Raw genomic sequence first — 15,079 nt, forward strand, 5'->3', positions numbered from 1 at the left:
TATCCATCTTCCATCCATTCACATGCCCCTGGGTGTCTTGTTCATTTCTATCTCTAGTCCCAAGCATAGTGGCATAGTGCCTGACACACAATAGGTCTTAATAACTATGAATATTAAATGATTAAAACTTTTGGTTTCCGGGTCATCGCTCTTTCTTTTTATTCTCCCATCTCTCTTTCTTGATCTCCTCTTTCTCTGACTGTCCTCAGGCACCTTCACAGACTCCTCTTCTTCCATCTCCCCATTAAATATTCATCAGAGTAACTCATTTGTATCTACTTTTGGGGCTTCAGCCATCAGAGAATACTTTTAATTCCCCCATGTTGTCAATCTTAACCTTTCATCTGAGCTAAGGCTGCCCTTCTCCCCCTGGGTATCTCATAGGCAGTTCAAATAACTTCCATTCCCACCCTGCCTCCTCCTGCTCCAAAATGCAGCCAATAAAATTAACATGCATCTCTATAGTCCAAGTTACAAACCCCAAAGTCCCCTTAACTCTTCTCACTGCCTTTTCTCCCCTGTCCTGCTGGGCAACCAGCTCTATCGACCCCCAGCCCCAATCCTTAAACTCTGCCTCTGGGTCTTCTATTTCTTCTACCTGGAACACCTCAGGCAAATCCTGTACATTCTTATGAAAATCAGAACACAGGTTAACTTCACCTATTTTCTTCCTCCTCTAAGTTCCAGACATAATTGCTTCCTTATTCTGAACACAACTTGATGCCAGGTTTTTAGTGACTGACTTACATATATGCCTGAGTAGATGGTGAAACTCTTTTTTTTTTTTTTAAGATTGTATTTATTTATTCATGAGAGACACAGAGAGAGAAAGAGAGGCAGAGACCCAGGCAGAGGGAGAAGCAGGCTCCACACAGGGAGCCCGAGGTGGGACTCGATTCTGGGTCTCCAGGGTCACGCCCCGGGCGGAAGGCAGGCGCTCAACCACCGAGCAACCCGGGTGTCCCGATGGTGGAATTCTTGAGGGCAGGTCTTTGTCTTTGTTGTTGTTTTCTGATCACTGAGTCTAACCTGCGACTGACGTTCTAGGCGATTAAAAACTATTTTATAGGAATGAATGCATAAATAAAGGAGTGAACTGGCAATGAGAATGTCTTCAGTTGCATGCTTTCAGAGATCAGTGGTAAGGAGTCTTGGAGGTAAAAGGACAATAACTCGGTATGAAAACGCTCACTTTATGTAACCAAGTAGGCAACACGTACTCCAACAACATATACCTAACTCTGGAAAGAGGGCAATTGCTGTGCATCTCGGGGAGACTTTACTCTCAGGCTTTTCAGTTCTCCGCCACGCCAGCCCGGTCCTGGAAGGCCGCTATGACGTCAGCCCTCCTGCGCGGCCCGATCCGGGACGGACGAGGAAGAGGAGCCCCGCCGGCAGCGCACAGTTAGTTAGTCCTTCTCCTTTTCCCTACCTCGTCCTCACTTGATATTCCAAGCCTTGTGAATTCAGAGCATCTAAAGGAAATTCCTGCTTTAGGATTTCAATTTGACGAAAATAACATCGCGAAGATTCCGATTAACCCTATGAACCCGTGACTCTCAAACCCCAACGGAAAAACAGAAATCACGGGGTGGGGGGGAGAGGGGAGGGGAGTGGAGGGGGAGGGGACGGGGGAGGGGACGGGGGGAGGGGACGGGGGGAGGGGACGGGGAGGGGCGCGGGGGGGAGGCGGAGCAGACGCCGAAACAAGGCCGAGAAGAAGCCGTAGAAGGAAGCTCCGCTTCGGTCGGGCTTGTCTTTTTCCAGCCGCGGCGGGCGGCGGGCGGCGGGCGGCAGGCGGGAAGCTCTCCCTGCCGTCGCGGGTCACCGTCCCGGCCCGGCCCCGCCGCTCGGCCTCCCGCCGCCCCGCCGCTTCCGCCCGGGTGCGCTGCGGGCGGTGGCCGCTGGGGGCGCCCCGGGCCCCGTGGAGCGGCGGCGGCGGCGCGGAGGCGGCGGCGGTCCGCAGGCTTCGCCTCTCCCGGCGCTCAGACGGGCGGCGGCGGCGGCGGCGGCTGCGGCGGGGCCGGGGCGGGGACGGCGGGGACGGCGCGGCGGGCTGCACACCCAGAGGGCGCCCTCCGCCCAGGCGAGCTGCAGCGCGACCGCTCCCCGCGGGCGGGCGGGGTCCGCGCCGCCGCGCTCCGGTCCGAGCTGCCGCGAGAGGCGGCGGCGGCGGCGGCGGCCCCTGCCCCGGCCCCGGCCCCGGCCCCGGCCGGCCCCCGGCGCCCCCCGGCCGCGCCCCCGCGCGCAGCTCGCGGCCCCGGCCATGGGGCTGCGCGGGCCCGGGGCTCGGGAGAGCTGAGGCTGCGGCGCCGGGCCCCGCGCCCCCCGGGGCCGCCCCCGCCTCCCGCTCGCCGGCGTCTGGCTCTCGTGATGATGAAGAAGAAGAAGTTCAAGTTCAAGGTGGACTTCGAGCTGGCGGAGCTGTCCTCCGTGCCCGTCGTCAATGGGGTCCTCTTCTGCAAGATGCGGCTGCTGGACGGCGGCAGCTTCACGGCCGAGTCCCCCAGGTACGGCGCCCGCGCGTGGGCCCTGCGCCCTGGGGCTGCACCGCGCGCCCGGCCCCGGAGCCCCGCGTCCCGGGGGCGCGTCTGGAATCCGGCCGGAGCCTCTTGACCCGCGCGGCGCGCTCCGCGGACCGGCCCATCGCGCTGCGCTTGGCTCCCGCCCCCCGGCTTCCAGATGGTTCCCGGCATCTGCTCTTCCCTCCCAAATTCCCCGGGAACGGGAGCAGCGGCAGAAGGGGGACAATGCTTCTGCTTCTCCTAAGGCATTTCCATGTTTGTGAAATGCAAAGTGGGACTTGAATTGTTGCTTAAAACCAAAGCAAAATACCCGAAGCTGCTTGAGTTCCGAGAGCCGTGGCTCCGAGCAGGACCCCGCGCTCCGGTCCTCGGGGCTCCGAAGGCCGGGACGAGGCCCCGGGGCCTGGTCGGGCTCCGGGGTCGCTGGGGGCGGGCGCTGCGCCGCGGGGAGGGGCCGCCGGGGGTGGGGGGGCCCGCACCTGCCGCCTCCTGCCCGGAGCCCCGGGCACTCGCAGGGAGGGGCGCTGGCAGGCGGCGCACTGAAGCCAGGGGCGATTGTCTTCCTGGACATTTGAGGTCTCTTCGGTAGGTTGACAGGTTTACCCTAAGGTAAGGGTCTCTTAAGAAAATAGGAAATTGACAGATTTCTTTAAACAAAATTTTTAAGTTCCTGAGATCAAGGGAAGAGGTTACCCATTAATGCTTATTTTGCCTAAATTGACGACTCAGAGATTTTTTTCCCCCTAAAGATATTCTGCTTCCTTTTTTATCGGCCATCCCTATGAGTGTAAAGGAAATAAGGTCAGCGAGTTGTGGAATTGGGGCCAGAAAATTATCTGCGGTGGCAACACTGAAGCCTCTAGAAGCCAGAAAACACAAATGGCCAGTTGGCCAAAGCAAAGGATGTATAAAGCATTATCGACCCTTAGAATTAGAAAAGTTAGCCAAGGATACTTTTTAATATTAAACTGTGCTTCCAGATCTTTTCTGGCTATTCCGCTAATTAATTACACTACAATCATTCTCTTTTTTTTAAAAGAGTTATTTATTTATGAGACAGAGGCAGAGGGAGAAGCAGGCTCCCTGCAGGGAGCCCTGCGTGGGTCTCCATCCTGGGTCTCCATCCTGGGTCTCCAGGGTCACGCCCTGGGCCGAAGGCAGCCACTAAACCGCTGAGCCACCCGGGCTGCCCCACTACAATCATTCTTAACACACTGGTAAGAGGACCGTGTAACTTAAAATGGTGCCGCGAATGTTGTACCAGCCCTTAAAGTCTTGAATGTCCCGTAGATAAAAATGACTGCCCTTACCCTGTTTGCTGCAGGGTCCCACGCCCTGTTTCTGCCCGTTAGACCGGCTCTCTGGGTCAGTGGTGACACCTGGTGGTCAGGGTACTTCTCTCTTACCTCTTTCTCCCTCAGATTATTGATTTGGCTTCCTACTCAGAAATCAGGCATTCCAGTAATGCAGGCACTCATTTATTCAGCAAATACGTGTAGGTTGGGTCCTTTAAGTGTATTATCTTATTTCATTTACAGCAGCAAACCTATGAGGTAGGGATTCCCATTTTGTGGAATAAACTGAGACTCAGAAACTTTGACTTTCCCAAGGCCTGCACATCTGATATGTGAAATGTCAAGATCTTGATACAGGTCTGCCTAATTTCAAATAGATGGATGCTGATGAAGGAGAAAATTAAGTGCTGTGCTGAACGGGGAACTTCCTAATGGTTTTTACAAGCAAGGGGTATAATTTGATTTGTAATTTGCAAGAGTTGGAAAGGAAACAGCAAAGTATCCTGGGTTAAACTTAACTCCTTTCTCTTCCAACAAAAAATGTGGCCTTAATGAAAATCAGAAAGGTTAAGAATAGTGCTCTCTATAGCTGAACAAACAAACAAAAGCCCCTACAGTTTGGAGGGAAATTTTTCATAATAAGGAGCCTGTGCCTTATTAGAGGTGGTTGGTGTAAAACTGAGAGCAAGGATTTAGAATGAGACAGATCTGAACCTAAATCCCAACTCTACCATGATACACCAGGATGGGTTACTCAGCCTCTCAAAGTTTCTGGTTAAAATTGAAACCATATAGGGTTGTTGTGAGGGTTTAGTAAGATGATATACTGAAAACAGCTATCACAATGCTCTAGCACCCAGTCAGCGTTTAAAGGGAAGACAAGGTGCTTGCCCAAGAGGGTTTGCTTCAATTAAGATGTTGATACTTATCCTGACAACTGCAAAAGTGTTGGTTTGAAAAAGATACCTCATTTTACAAGGGGAAAAAAAGAAATAAAACTTGAAAGACCTAAAGCATGTGAATTATTTTTAAATTGCATAACTTTTAATTCTTGGATGCCAGTCTAGGCATTGCATCTCTAATTAAATGCTAGATTTTAATTTTTAAATAATAAGGAGTGCATGGGTGGCTGAATTGGTTAAGTGTCCCATCTTTTTTTTTTTTTTTTTAAGAGTTTATTTATTTATTCATGAGAGACACAGGCAGAGGGAGAAGCAGTCTCCATGCAGGGAACCCCACGCAGGACTCCATCCTGGGTCTCCGGGATCACGCCCTGGCCTGAAGGCAGGGCTAAACTGCTGAGCCACCGGGAGTGTCCCATTCTTGTTTAAGGCTCAAGTCATGGTCTCAGGGTAGTAAAATCGAGTCCTGAGTCCAGCTCCATGCTCAGCATGGAATCTGCTTGTCCCCTCCCTCTGCTTCAACCCCCCCCAATAAATTAATTAATTAATTAATTAATTAATTAAAAAATCTTTAAAATAAAAAACCCTGTTGCCACCCCCCCCCCGAAAAAAACAAAGCACTCTATGCCTCTTATATATGGTTAACACGGTAACATTTCTCCCATAAAAATATGAAATTAGGGCAGCCCGGGTGGCTCAGAGGTTTAGTGCTGCCTTCAGCCCAGGGCCTGATCCTGGAGACCGGGGATCGAGTCCCACATCGGACTCCTGCATGGAGCCTGCTTCTCCCTCTGCCTGTGTTGTGTCTCTGCCTCTCTCTCTGTGTCTCTCACGAATGAATAAATAAAATCTTTTTTTTTTATTTTTAAAGAAATTAACTACATAGAAAAGGGTTAACATAGTGGACTCAAGACTGCTTTTCTTAGTAAGACCTTTTGCTGGCATCTGAGAATGGTGCCAGTTCTCTACACTGATGTAAAATTTCAGAGTGTTTCCTGTGCTTAGACTACAAACAATGTAATTTATGCTGAATACTTTCTAGGAGTCTTGAATTTTGGTCTGTGTCAGCGGGAGGGTGCCTGTATGACCAGCCCCCAAATGAGCTTCCTTGGTAGATAACATATATTGTTCTAATTTGATGCTGGAGAAATTATGTTGTGGGTGACTCCACTGGGAGAGGATTCTTAGAAGCTTCCACTTGGTTTCCCATGACTTTGGTCCATGGACCTTTTAGCTTTACTGATTCTGCGTTGTATCCTTCACTATAATAAATCTTAGACATAGGGCTACTGGCTGGTTCAGGGATAGAATATTAAACTCTTGATCTCAAGAGTTCAAACTCAGGGTTGTGAGTTTGAACCCCGTGTTAGATGTAGAGATTACTCAAAAAACAACACAAAACAAAACCACCATCTTAGACATGAGTCTGACTATGCTAAGTCCTAGGAGTCTTCCTAATGGATCCCTCAAACTGGGGATGGTCTTGAGGACCCCTGATACATGAATGTATGTAAAATAATAATTCATTTTTTTAGAGGAAAGCCTTAGAGGTACATCACAAATTAGAAATATATTTGACTTTACACAGAAAATAAGGAGGCAGATCATTCATTGCTCACCACACATTTACTGAGCACTTACCAGGTTTCAAGCTGTGTGGCAAGGGCTCTAAGAAGCACCACACATATAAAGGCCCATATGGGAATTAGCTCTACTTCATGAAATTAGATCAGAGATGTATAATTACTTGACAGTATGATTTAGTGCCTAATCAATGGGTCAGACAATATGTGAGTGTTGTTGAAATTCTGCAGGTAAAGAATTTATTTGCAACTGTAATGATTACTGAAAACCACATGAGCTTTTCGATTGAGCATGCTGGGAAGGTGAATTTGCATTGACAAGGAAGGGAGGGTGAGAGGACAGCTTGAACCGATCATCAGTAGGAGCTGGTGATAGATCAGCCTGACTGTAGAGGGAATTCACATTGAATAGATGCAAAAGATAAAGGCTTTGAATGCCATTATAGTTTGCTTTCCGCTGCTTATAGGATAAAAGTCAATTTGAGATTCTTGCACTACATCGTATTGTGGTTAAAGTGATACTTAAGCTGGCTAGCAGGCTGATGTTTTTCAGATCCAAGTGGGGATAGACTAGAAATGGGGAGACAGATTAGGAATCTGTTAAAGTGACTGAGGCAAGAGCTATTAAGAACCTGAATTTGGAGGTTTTTCATGTAAGTGGCTGATAAAATGATAATGCCTTGATGACATGACAGGAAAGAAGTCAGAAAGAATCTTTGTTTCATTTAGAAGGATCCAGTTTCTGCTGGAAAGGTATATTTAATGAAGAGGTTAGAAAAAAAATAAGAATAGAAGGTGTTTATTTGTAATAAGTGTTATTAAAATTGTCGGTTTTTATATACCATAGTTAATAAAACATTCAGAAAATACATTGTATGATTAGAGTAATATAATAAACTGAAACCAAATTATTGACTAATAAAATATTTTTGAACCTTAAAAAAGAAAATTACACTATTGAAATTTTTAAAGTACGTACTCCTTTTGTAAAAGCATTTAAATCTCTTTTGAGTTGTGTTAAGACTGTCAGAACAGGTTTCATTTCTGGTCTGTTTTAATAAAGGAATAAGAAAATTTTCCTGTATTTTTAGGATTCCCAAATTTGCCCTTTTTGTTCATCTTTTTTTGTGCTCATTGCTAAATACTTTTCTAAGTTTCACATGAGCTTGTGGCAAAAACCATGTGAATTCAGGGAGTGTCCAGGAAGCTAATGAGCACATCTGTGTATTGGATCTTCTACTTTGTAAACAAGCTGAAGGGATTTCTTCTTTGGCCAGAATATGTCTTCATGTTTTCAAGATTTTAGCTCCTGCACATTGTGTACTTATTTTCAGTAATTTTTTTCCTTATTATAAAACTAATATAGGTTCTTATGGAAAAACTTAGAAAATAGAAAAGAAAAAAGAAAAAAAATTGCATATGAAGGGCCAACTGGAAATAATCACTATAATATTTTGATGGATAACATGGGAGTTTTTATTGATCCATACACACACGCACCACACATACACACTGTCCTGTACCTTCCTGCACACACATTATAATTTTAAAATCCACAATAGGGGGTATCTGGGTGGCTCAGCAGTTGGAACGTCTGCCTTCAGCTCGGGATGTGATCCTGGGGTCCTGGGATCAAGTCCCACATAGGGCTCCCTTCAGGGAGCCTGCTTCTCCCTCTGCCTATGTCTCTGCCTCTCTCTCTGTGCCTCTCATTAATAGAAAAATAAAATAAAATCCAAAAAGGTATCCTAATGTACTTAACATATTTTCTCACTTAATGTATCTTTCCATATCACTACATATTCAATTACTCAATTATTTTGTAAAAATAATTTTTAATAGTTGCATACCATTCCATTGTATGGATTTCCATGGTTTATTGAACTATGCCTCTCTTGAAATAGTCTTTATGCTATCTTTTTAATTAATACTTTTATGAACACACTACAGTAAACATCATTATAGCCAAATTTTATGCACATCCATTATTATTTTTTAGGGTTAATACTTAGATAGAAATGGAATTATTGAGTCAAAGAGCATGTAGATTTCTAATGCCCTTGATAGATATTACCAACTAGCCCTTTAGTTCATTAAATTGACTTTTTAAGATAAAAAACTACTAATTGGGACCGCTGGGTGGCTCAGTGGTTGAGAATCTGCCTTCAGCTCAGGGCATGATCCTGGAATCCCGGGATAGAGTCCCTCATTGGGCTCTCCATGGGGAGCCTGCTTCTCCCTCTGCCTATGTCTCTGCCCCACTCTCTCTCTTTCATGAATAAATAAATAATAAAAAACTTTTTAAAAATTACTAATGAAATTAGCAAATATAAAAAATAACCAGTATTAGAAAATGCTGTTTGACCATATGATAAGGAATTCTTTTTTCATGTGTAATTCACATACATAATCCCCTTCACCCATTTCATACCCTCCCAACTAGTCTTCTTTCTGGCAACCATGAATCTGTTCCCTATGAGTCTCAATTTTGTTTTGTTTATAGATTCAACATGTAAGTGAAATGGTGGATGAGTGAAATACCAAATGTGTGGTATTTGTCTTTCTCTGACTTATTTCACTTATTATTATACAAGACCCATCTATGTTGTCACAAATGGCAAGGGAGTCACTCATTTTTATTACTGAATAATACTCTATTATATATGCATACCATTCCATTATTTATGTATACCATATTGTCTTTATCCACTCATCCATCAGTGAACATTTAGGTTGTTTCCATTATCTTGGCTAGAGTAAATAGTGTTGCTGTGAACATGGGGGTACATATATCTTGTTGAATTAATATTTTTGTTCTCTTCAGATAGATAGCCCATAGTGGAATTGCTGGATCATATGATAGTACTATTTTTCATTTTTTTGAGGAACCTCCATACTAATTTCCATAGTGGCTGCACCATATACATTCCCACCAACAGCACACAGGGATTCCCTTCATGATCTCCCCAACACTTATTTCTCGTCTTTTTGATAATAGCTATTTTGACAGGTATAAAGTGGTATCTCACTATGGTTTTGATTTTCCCTGTTCACACACATACAAACAATGGATTATCACTCAGCCATTAAAAAAAGAATGAAATGGAGTGCCAGTGTGGCTCAATCAGTTAAGCATCTGCCATCACCTCAGATCATGATCCCAGAGTCCTGGGATCAAGCCCCTAAGTGAGGAGTCTGCCCCTCCCTCTGCTTCTCCCCCACTCATGCTTTCTCTTTCTCCCTCTCAAATGAATAAAATCTTTTAAAAAAATGAAATCTCTGCCTGTTTTTTAATTGGATTGTTTGTCTTTTTATTATTGAGTTGTGGGAGTTCTTTATATTTGGAATATTAACCCACTTATTGAATATATGATTTGCAAATATCTTTTCCCATTCAGTAGGTTGCCCTTTCATTTTGTTGATAGCTACTTTTGCTGTGCAGAAGCTTTTCAGTTTAAGGTAGTCTCATTTGTTTACTTTTGCTTTGTCTTGCCTTTGGAGTCAGATCAAAAAACATGACTAAGACCAGTGTAAAATAGGTTACCATTTATGTTTTCTCCAACTTCATTTTTTTGCATGTGCAGTTTTCCAAACAATGTTTATTGAAGAGACTGTCGTTTTCCCATTGTATGTAATTGCCTCTTTTGTCTTAAATTATTTGAACATATATGCATGGGTGTATTTCTGATCTCTCCCTTCTGTTTCACTGACCTATGCATCTGTTTTTAGGTCAGTGTTATAGTGTTTGCTTACCACAGCTTTGTAGTATAGTTTGAAATCAGGTAGTATGATACTTTAGGCTTTGTTCTTCTTTCTCAATATTATTGTTTTGGCTATTCAGGGTCTTTTGTGGTTCCATACAAATTTTAGAATTATTTGTTTTAGTCCTGTGACAAAAGTCATTGGAATTTTAATAGAGATTGCATTGGATATGTAGATAGATTGTTTCAGTAGTAGGGACATTTAAACAACATTAATTCTTTCAGTCCATGAACCCAGAATATCTTTCCATTTATGTCATCTTCAGTTTCTTTCATCAATGTCTTATAGTTTTCAGTGTATAGGTAAGTCTCTCATGTACTTGGTTAAATTTATTTGTTAGGTATTCTATTCTTTTTTATACAATTATAAATGGGATTATTTCCCTGATCTCTCTTTCTACTACTTCATTATTGGTTTATAGAAATGCAACTGATTTTTATATGTTAATTTTGCATCTTGCAGATTTACTGAATTCATTTTTTAGTTCTAACAATTTTTTGGTAGTCTTTAGGGTTTTCTTATATAGTATCATGTCATCTGCAAACAGTGACAGTTTCTCTTCATTTTCAGATTGTGTGCCTTTTATTTCTTTTTTCTTACCTAATTGCTGTGACTAGGCCTCCAATGCTATTTGAATAAAAATGGAGATAGTGGGCATCTTTGTCTTGTTCCTGATCTTAGGGGAAAAGCTTTTATATTTTCACTGTTGATGAGTGCCTGGATAGCTCAGTCAGTTAACTGTCTGACTCTTGACTTCAGGTCAGATCATGATCTCAGGGTCATGAGATTGAGCTTGGTGTTGAGCATGGAGCCTACCTAGGATTCTCTCTCTCCCTTTCCCACTGACTCCCCCCCCCAAAAAAAAATTAGATTTTCACTGTTGAGTATAATATTAGCTGTGGTTTTGTCACTTATGGCCTTTATTATGTTGAGGTACATTCCTTTTATACCCAGTTTGTTGAGAGTTTTTATCTTAAGTAGATGTTCAATCTTGTCAATTGTTTTTTCTGCATCTATTGAGCTAATTATATGCTTTTTATCTTGTTTTGTTGATGTGGTATATTAAGTTTATTGATTTGCAGATGTTGAACCATCCTTGAATTCTTGAAATAAATCCCATATGATCTAGGTATATGATCTTTTAATATATTGTTGAATCCAGTTTGCTAATATTTTGTGAGCATTTTTGCAGCTATGTTCACCAGGGATATTGGCCTGTAATTCTTTTTTTTTTTTTATGATGTCATTGTCTAATTTTGATATCAGGGTAATGCTGGCTTCATAAAATGAGTTTAGAAGTTTTCACTCTTAAGTTTTGTTTTTTGTTTTTGAAGAGTTTGTGAAGGATGGATATTAAATACTCTTTGAAGTTTTGGTGGAATTCCCCAGTGAAGCCATCTGGTCCTGGACTCTTGTTTGTTGGGGGGTTTTTGATTATTGATTTAATCTCCTTACTAGTACTCAGTCTGTTCAGTTTCTATTTCCTCATGATTCAGTCTTAGAAGATTGTGAATTTCTAGGAATTTATTTATTTATTTATTTATTTATTTTAATTTTATTTATTTATGATAGGCACACAGTGAGAGAGAGAGAGAGAGAGAGAGAGAGAGAGAGGCAGAGACATAGGCAGAGGGAGAAGCAGGCTCCATGCACCGGGAGCCTGACGTGGGATTCAATCCTGGGTCTCCAGGATCACACCCTGGGCCAAAGGCAGGCGCTAAAGCGCTGCGCCACCCAGGGATCCCAATTTCTAGGAATTTATCCATTTCTTGTATGTTTTACAATTGGTTGGCATGTAATTGTTCATAGTAGCTTATTATCCTTTCTATTTCTGTGGTATAAGTTGTAACTTCTCCCTCTTTTATTTTATTTATTTTTAGAGGGAGGGGAGAGAGAGAATTTTTTTTAAGATTTTGTTTAGGGATCCCTGGGTGGCGCAGTGGTTTGGCGCCTGCCTTTGGCCCAGGGCGCGATCCTGGAGACCCGGGATCCAATCCCACATCGGGCTTCCAGTGCATGGAGCCTGCTTCTCCCTCTGCCTGTGTCTCTGCCTCTCTCTCTCTCTCTCTCTGTGTGACTATCATAAATAAATAAAAAATAATTTAAAAAAAGATTTTGTTTATTTATTCATGAGAGAGACAGATTGAGAGAGAGAGGCAGAGACATAGGCAGAGGAAGAAGCAGGCTCCCTCAGGAAGCCCGATGCTGGTCTTGAGCCCCTGACCCTGAGATCATGCTCTGAGCCCAAGACACTCAACCCCTGAGCCACTCAGGTATCCTGAGAGGGAGAGAATCTTAAGCAGGGTCCAAGCCCAGTGTGAAGCTCAACGTGGGGTTTGATCCACCACCCTAAATTATGACCTGAGCAGAAATCAAGAATCAGATGCTTAATCGACTGAGCCACTCAAGTGCCCTCCCCTTTAATTTCTGATTTTATTTATTTGAGCCATCTTTTTTTTTCTCTTGGGAAGTCTAGGTAATGGTTTGTCCATTTTATTTACCTTTTCAAAGAACCAGCTTTTAGTTTCATTGACCATTTGTCTTTTTTTTTTTTAAGATTATTTATTTATTCATAGGGACACAGAGAGAGAGAGAGAGAGAGGCAGAGACACAGGCAGAGGGAGAAGCAGGCTCCATGCGGAGAGCCTGATGTGGGACTCATCCAGGGTCTCCAGGATCACGCCCTAGGCTGCAGGCGGCACTAAACCACTGCGCCACTGGGGCTGCCTGACCATTTGTCTTTTTAATCTCTATTTCATTTATGTCCACTCTGATAGTCACACAGATAGAGAGAGAGAGGCAGAGACATAGGCAGAGGGAGAAGCAGGCTCCATGCACCAGGAGCCCAATGTAGGATTCGATCCCGGATCTCCAGGATCGTGCCCTGGGCCAAAGGCAGGCGCTAAACCGCTGCGCCACCCAGGGATCCCCACTCTGATCTTTATTATTTTCTTCTTTCTACTAACTTTGGGCTTCATTTGTTGTTCTTAGTTTTTAGGTGTAAAAATAAATTGTTTATTTAAGATTTCTCTTATTTCTTGAGGTATTGCTATGAACTTCTCCTCTCTGAACAACTTTTACTGTATCACATAGATTCTGGTATGTTGTATTTCTTTAGGTATTTTCTTATTTCTCCTTTGATTTCTTCAGTGATCTGGTAGTTGTTTGGTAACCTGCTGTTTAATCTCCATGTACTTAGAGTTTTTCTGGTTTTCTTTTTCATCTGAGAGAGTGTGTAAGAGAGCACAAGCCAGGGGAAGAGCAGAGGGAAAGGGAGAAGCAGGCTCCCCACTGAGCAGGGAGCCTGATGTGGGGCTCAATCCCAAACCCCTGAAATCATGGCCTGAGCTGAAGGCAGAGGCTTACCCAACTGAGCAACCCAGGCACCCCTCCAGTTTTCTTCTTGTGATTTCTAGTTTCATACCATTGTGGTCAGAAAAGATGACATGCTATTATTCTAGTCTTCCTGAATTTATTGCGACTTGTTTTATAGCCTAAAATGTGATTGATCCTGGAGAATGTTTCATGTGTACTTGAGAAGAATGTGTATTCAGATGCTTTTAGATGGATGTATATATCTATTAAGTCCATCTGGTCTAATGTGTCATTTAAGGCTAATATTTCCTTATTGATTTTCTATCTGGGTGATCTATCCATTGATGTATATGGGGTGTTAAAATATAATTGTATTGCTATCAGCTTCACTCTTCGAGTCTGTTAATGTTTGCTTTAGATATGATGATGCTTCTATGTTGGGTGCATTTATATTTATAAATGTTACATCTTCTTGCTGGACTATGCCCTTAAACATTTTTGTTATAAATAGGCTATTTTGGGTTTTTTTAAGATTTTATTTATTTATTCATGAGACACAGAGAAAGAGGCAGAGACACAGGCAGAGGGAGAAGCAGACTCCATGCAGGGAGCCCGAAGTGGGACTCGATCCCGGGACCCCAGGATTATGCCCCAAGCCGAAGGCAGACACTCAACCACTGAGCCACCCAGGCATCCCTAAATAAGCTATTTTAAAGTTCATTTTGTCCAATATATAGCTACACCAGCTTTCTTTTTGTTTCTATTTGCCTGGAATATAGTTTTCCATCCCATCACTTTCAGTCTCTGCGTGTTCTTTTGAAGTTAGTCTCTTGTAAGTAATAAATAGATACGTCTTATTTCTTAAGCCAATCATCCACTCTTTGTCTCTTGATTGGAGAATTTAGTTCACTTACATTTCAAGTAATTATTGATAGCTATGTACTTACTGCCATTTTGTTAATTGTTTTCTGGTTGTATATAGTTCCTCTCTTCTTTTGTTCTCTTTTTTCCCTTGCGATTTGAGGACTTTCTTTAGTATTGTGTTTAGATTCCTTTTTCATTTTCTTTTGGTATTTACCATAAGTTTTTGGTTTGTGGTTACCATAAGGCTCATTTATATCATCTTATATATAGCAGTCTATTTTAAGTTGCAAGCAAAAAAATTTTTTGAACATGTTCTAAAACTCTACACTTTTATTCCCCTCTGCCACATTGTATGTTTTTGGTGTCACCTTTTATCTTTTTATTTTGTGTATCCTTTAACTTTGTGTCATTTTAGTTCATTTTACTGCCCTTGTCTTTAGCCTTTTAATAGCTTTATAAGTTATTAATCCACTACCTTTACTGTAGATTTACTTTTTCAGTGAGATTTTTGCTTTCACATGTTTTCTTATTAATTAGTTCCATTTCTTTTCAGCTTAAAGAAGTCTCTCTAATATATCTTATAAAGCCAGCATAGTAGTGATGAACTTCTTTAGCTTTTGCTTGTCTGGCAAACTCTCTCCTTCAAATCTGAATGATAACCTTAGCAAGTAGAGTATTCTTGGTTGGAAGTTTTTTCCTTTCAGCCCTTTGATACCCCATGCTACTCTCTTCTGACCTGCAAAGTTTCTGCTGATAGCCTTTTGGGGTTTCCCTTATACATAACAATTTTGTTTTTCTCTTGCTGCTTTTAAGATTCTCTCTTTAACTTCTGA

The 15,079-nt window shown here is 42.7% G+C and overlaps 1 protein-coding gene across 3 annotated transcripts in view; it reads left to right on the forward strand.

The window, feature by feature from the left end:
• Positions 1 to 2,274: 2,274 nt before the first annotated feature.
• Positions 2,275 to 15,079, forward strand: part of EEIG2 (EEIG family member 2) — an 87,553-nt gene continuing 74,748 nt past the window's right edge. For 2 of the 3 annotated variants that reach the window (XR_012035259.1, XM_072834771.1), the window contains exon 1: positions 2,275 to 2,510. Coding sequence is in view for 2 of the 3 variants with exons in the window: in XM_072834771.1 (XP_072690872.1) it covers positions 2,374 to 2,510 (137 nt within the window). In the remaining variant the exon portion in view is untranslated. The remainder of the gene's footprint in view (positions 2,511 to 15,079) is intronic. The other variant, XM_072834770.1, reaches the window with a different exon arrangement.

Source organism: Canis lupus, chromosome 8 (assembly GCF_048164855.1).
Source record: "Canis lupus baileyi chromosome 8, mCanLup2.hap1, whole genome shotgun sequence".
Taxonomy (NCBI): Eukaryota; Metazoa; Chordata; class Mammalia; order Carnivora; family Canidae; genus Canis; species Canis lupus.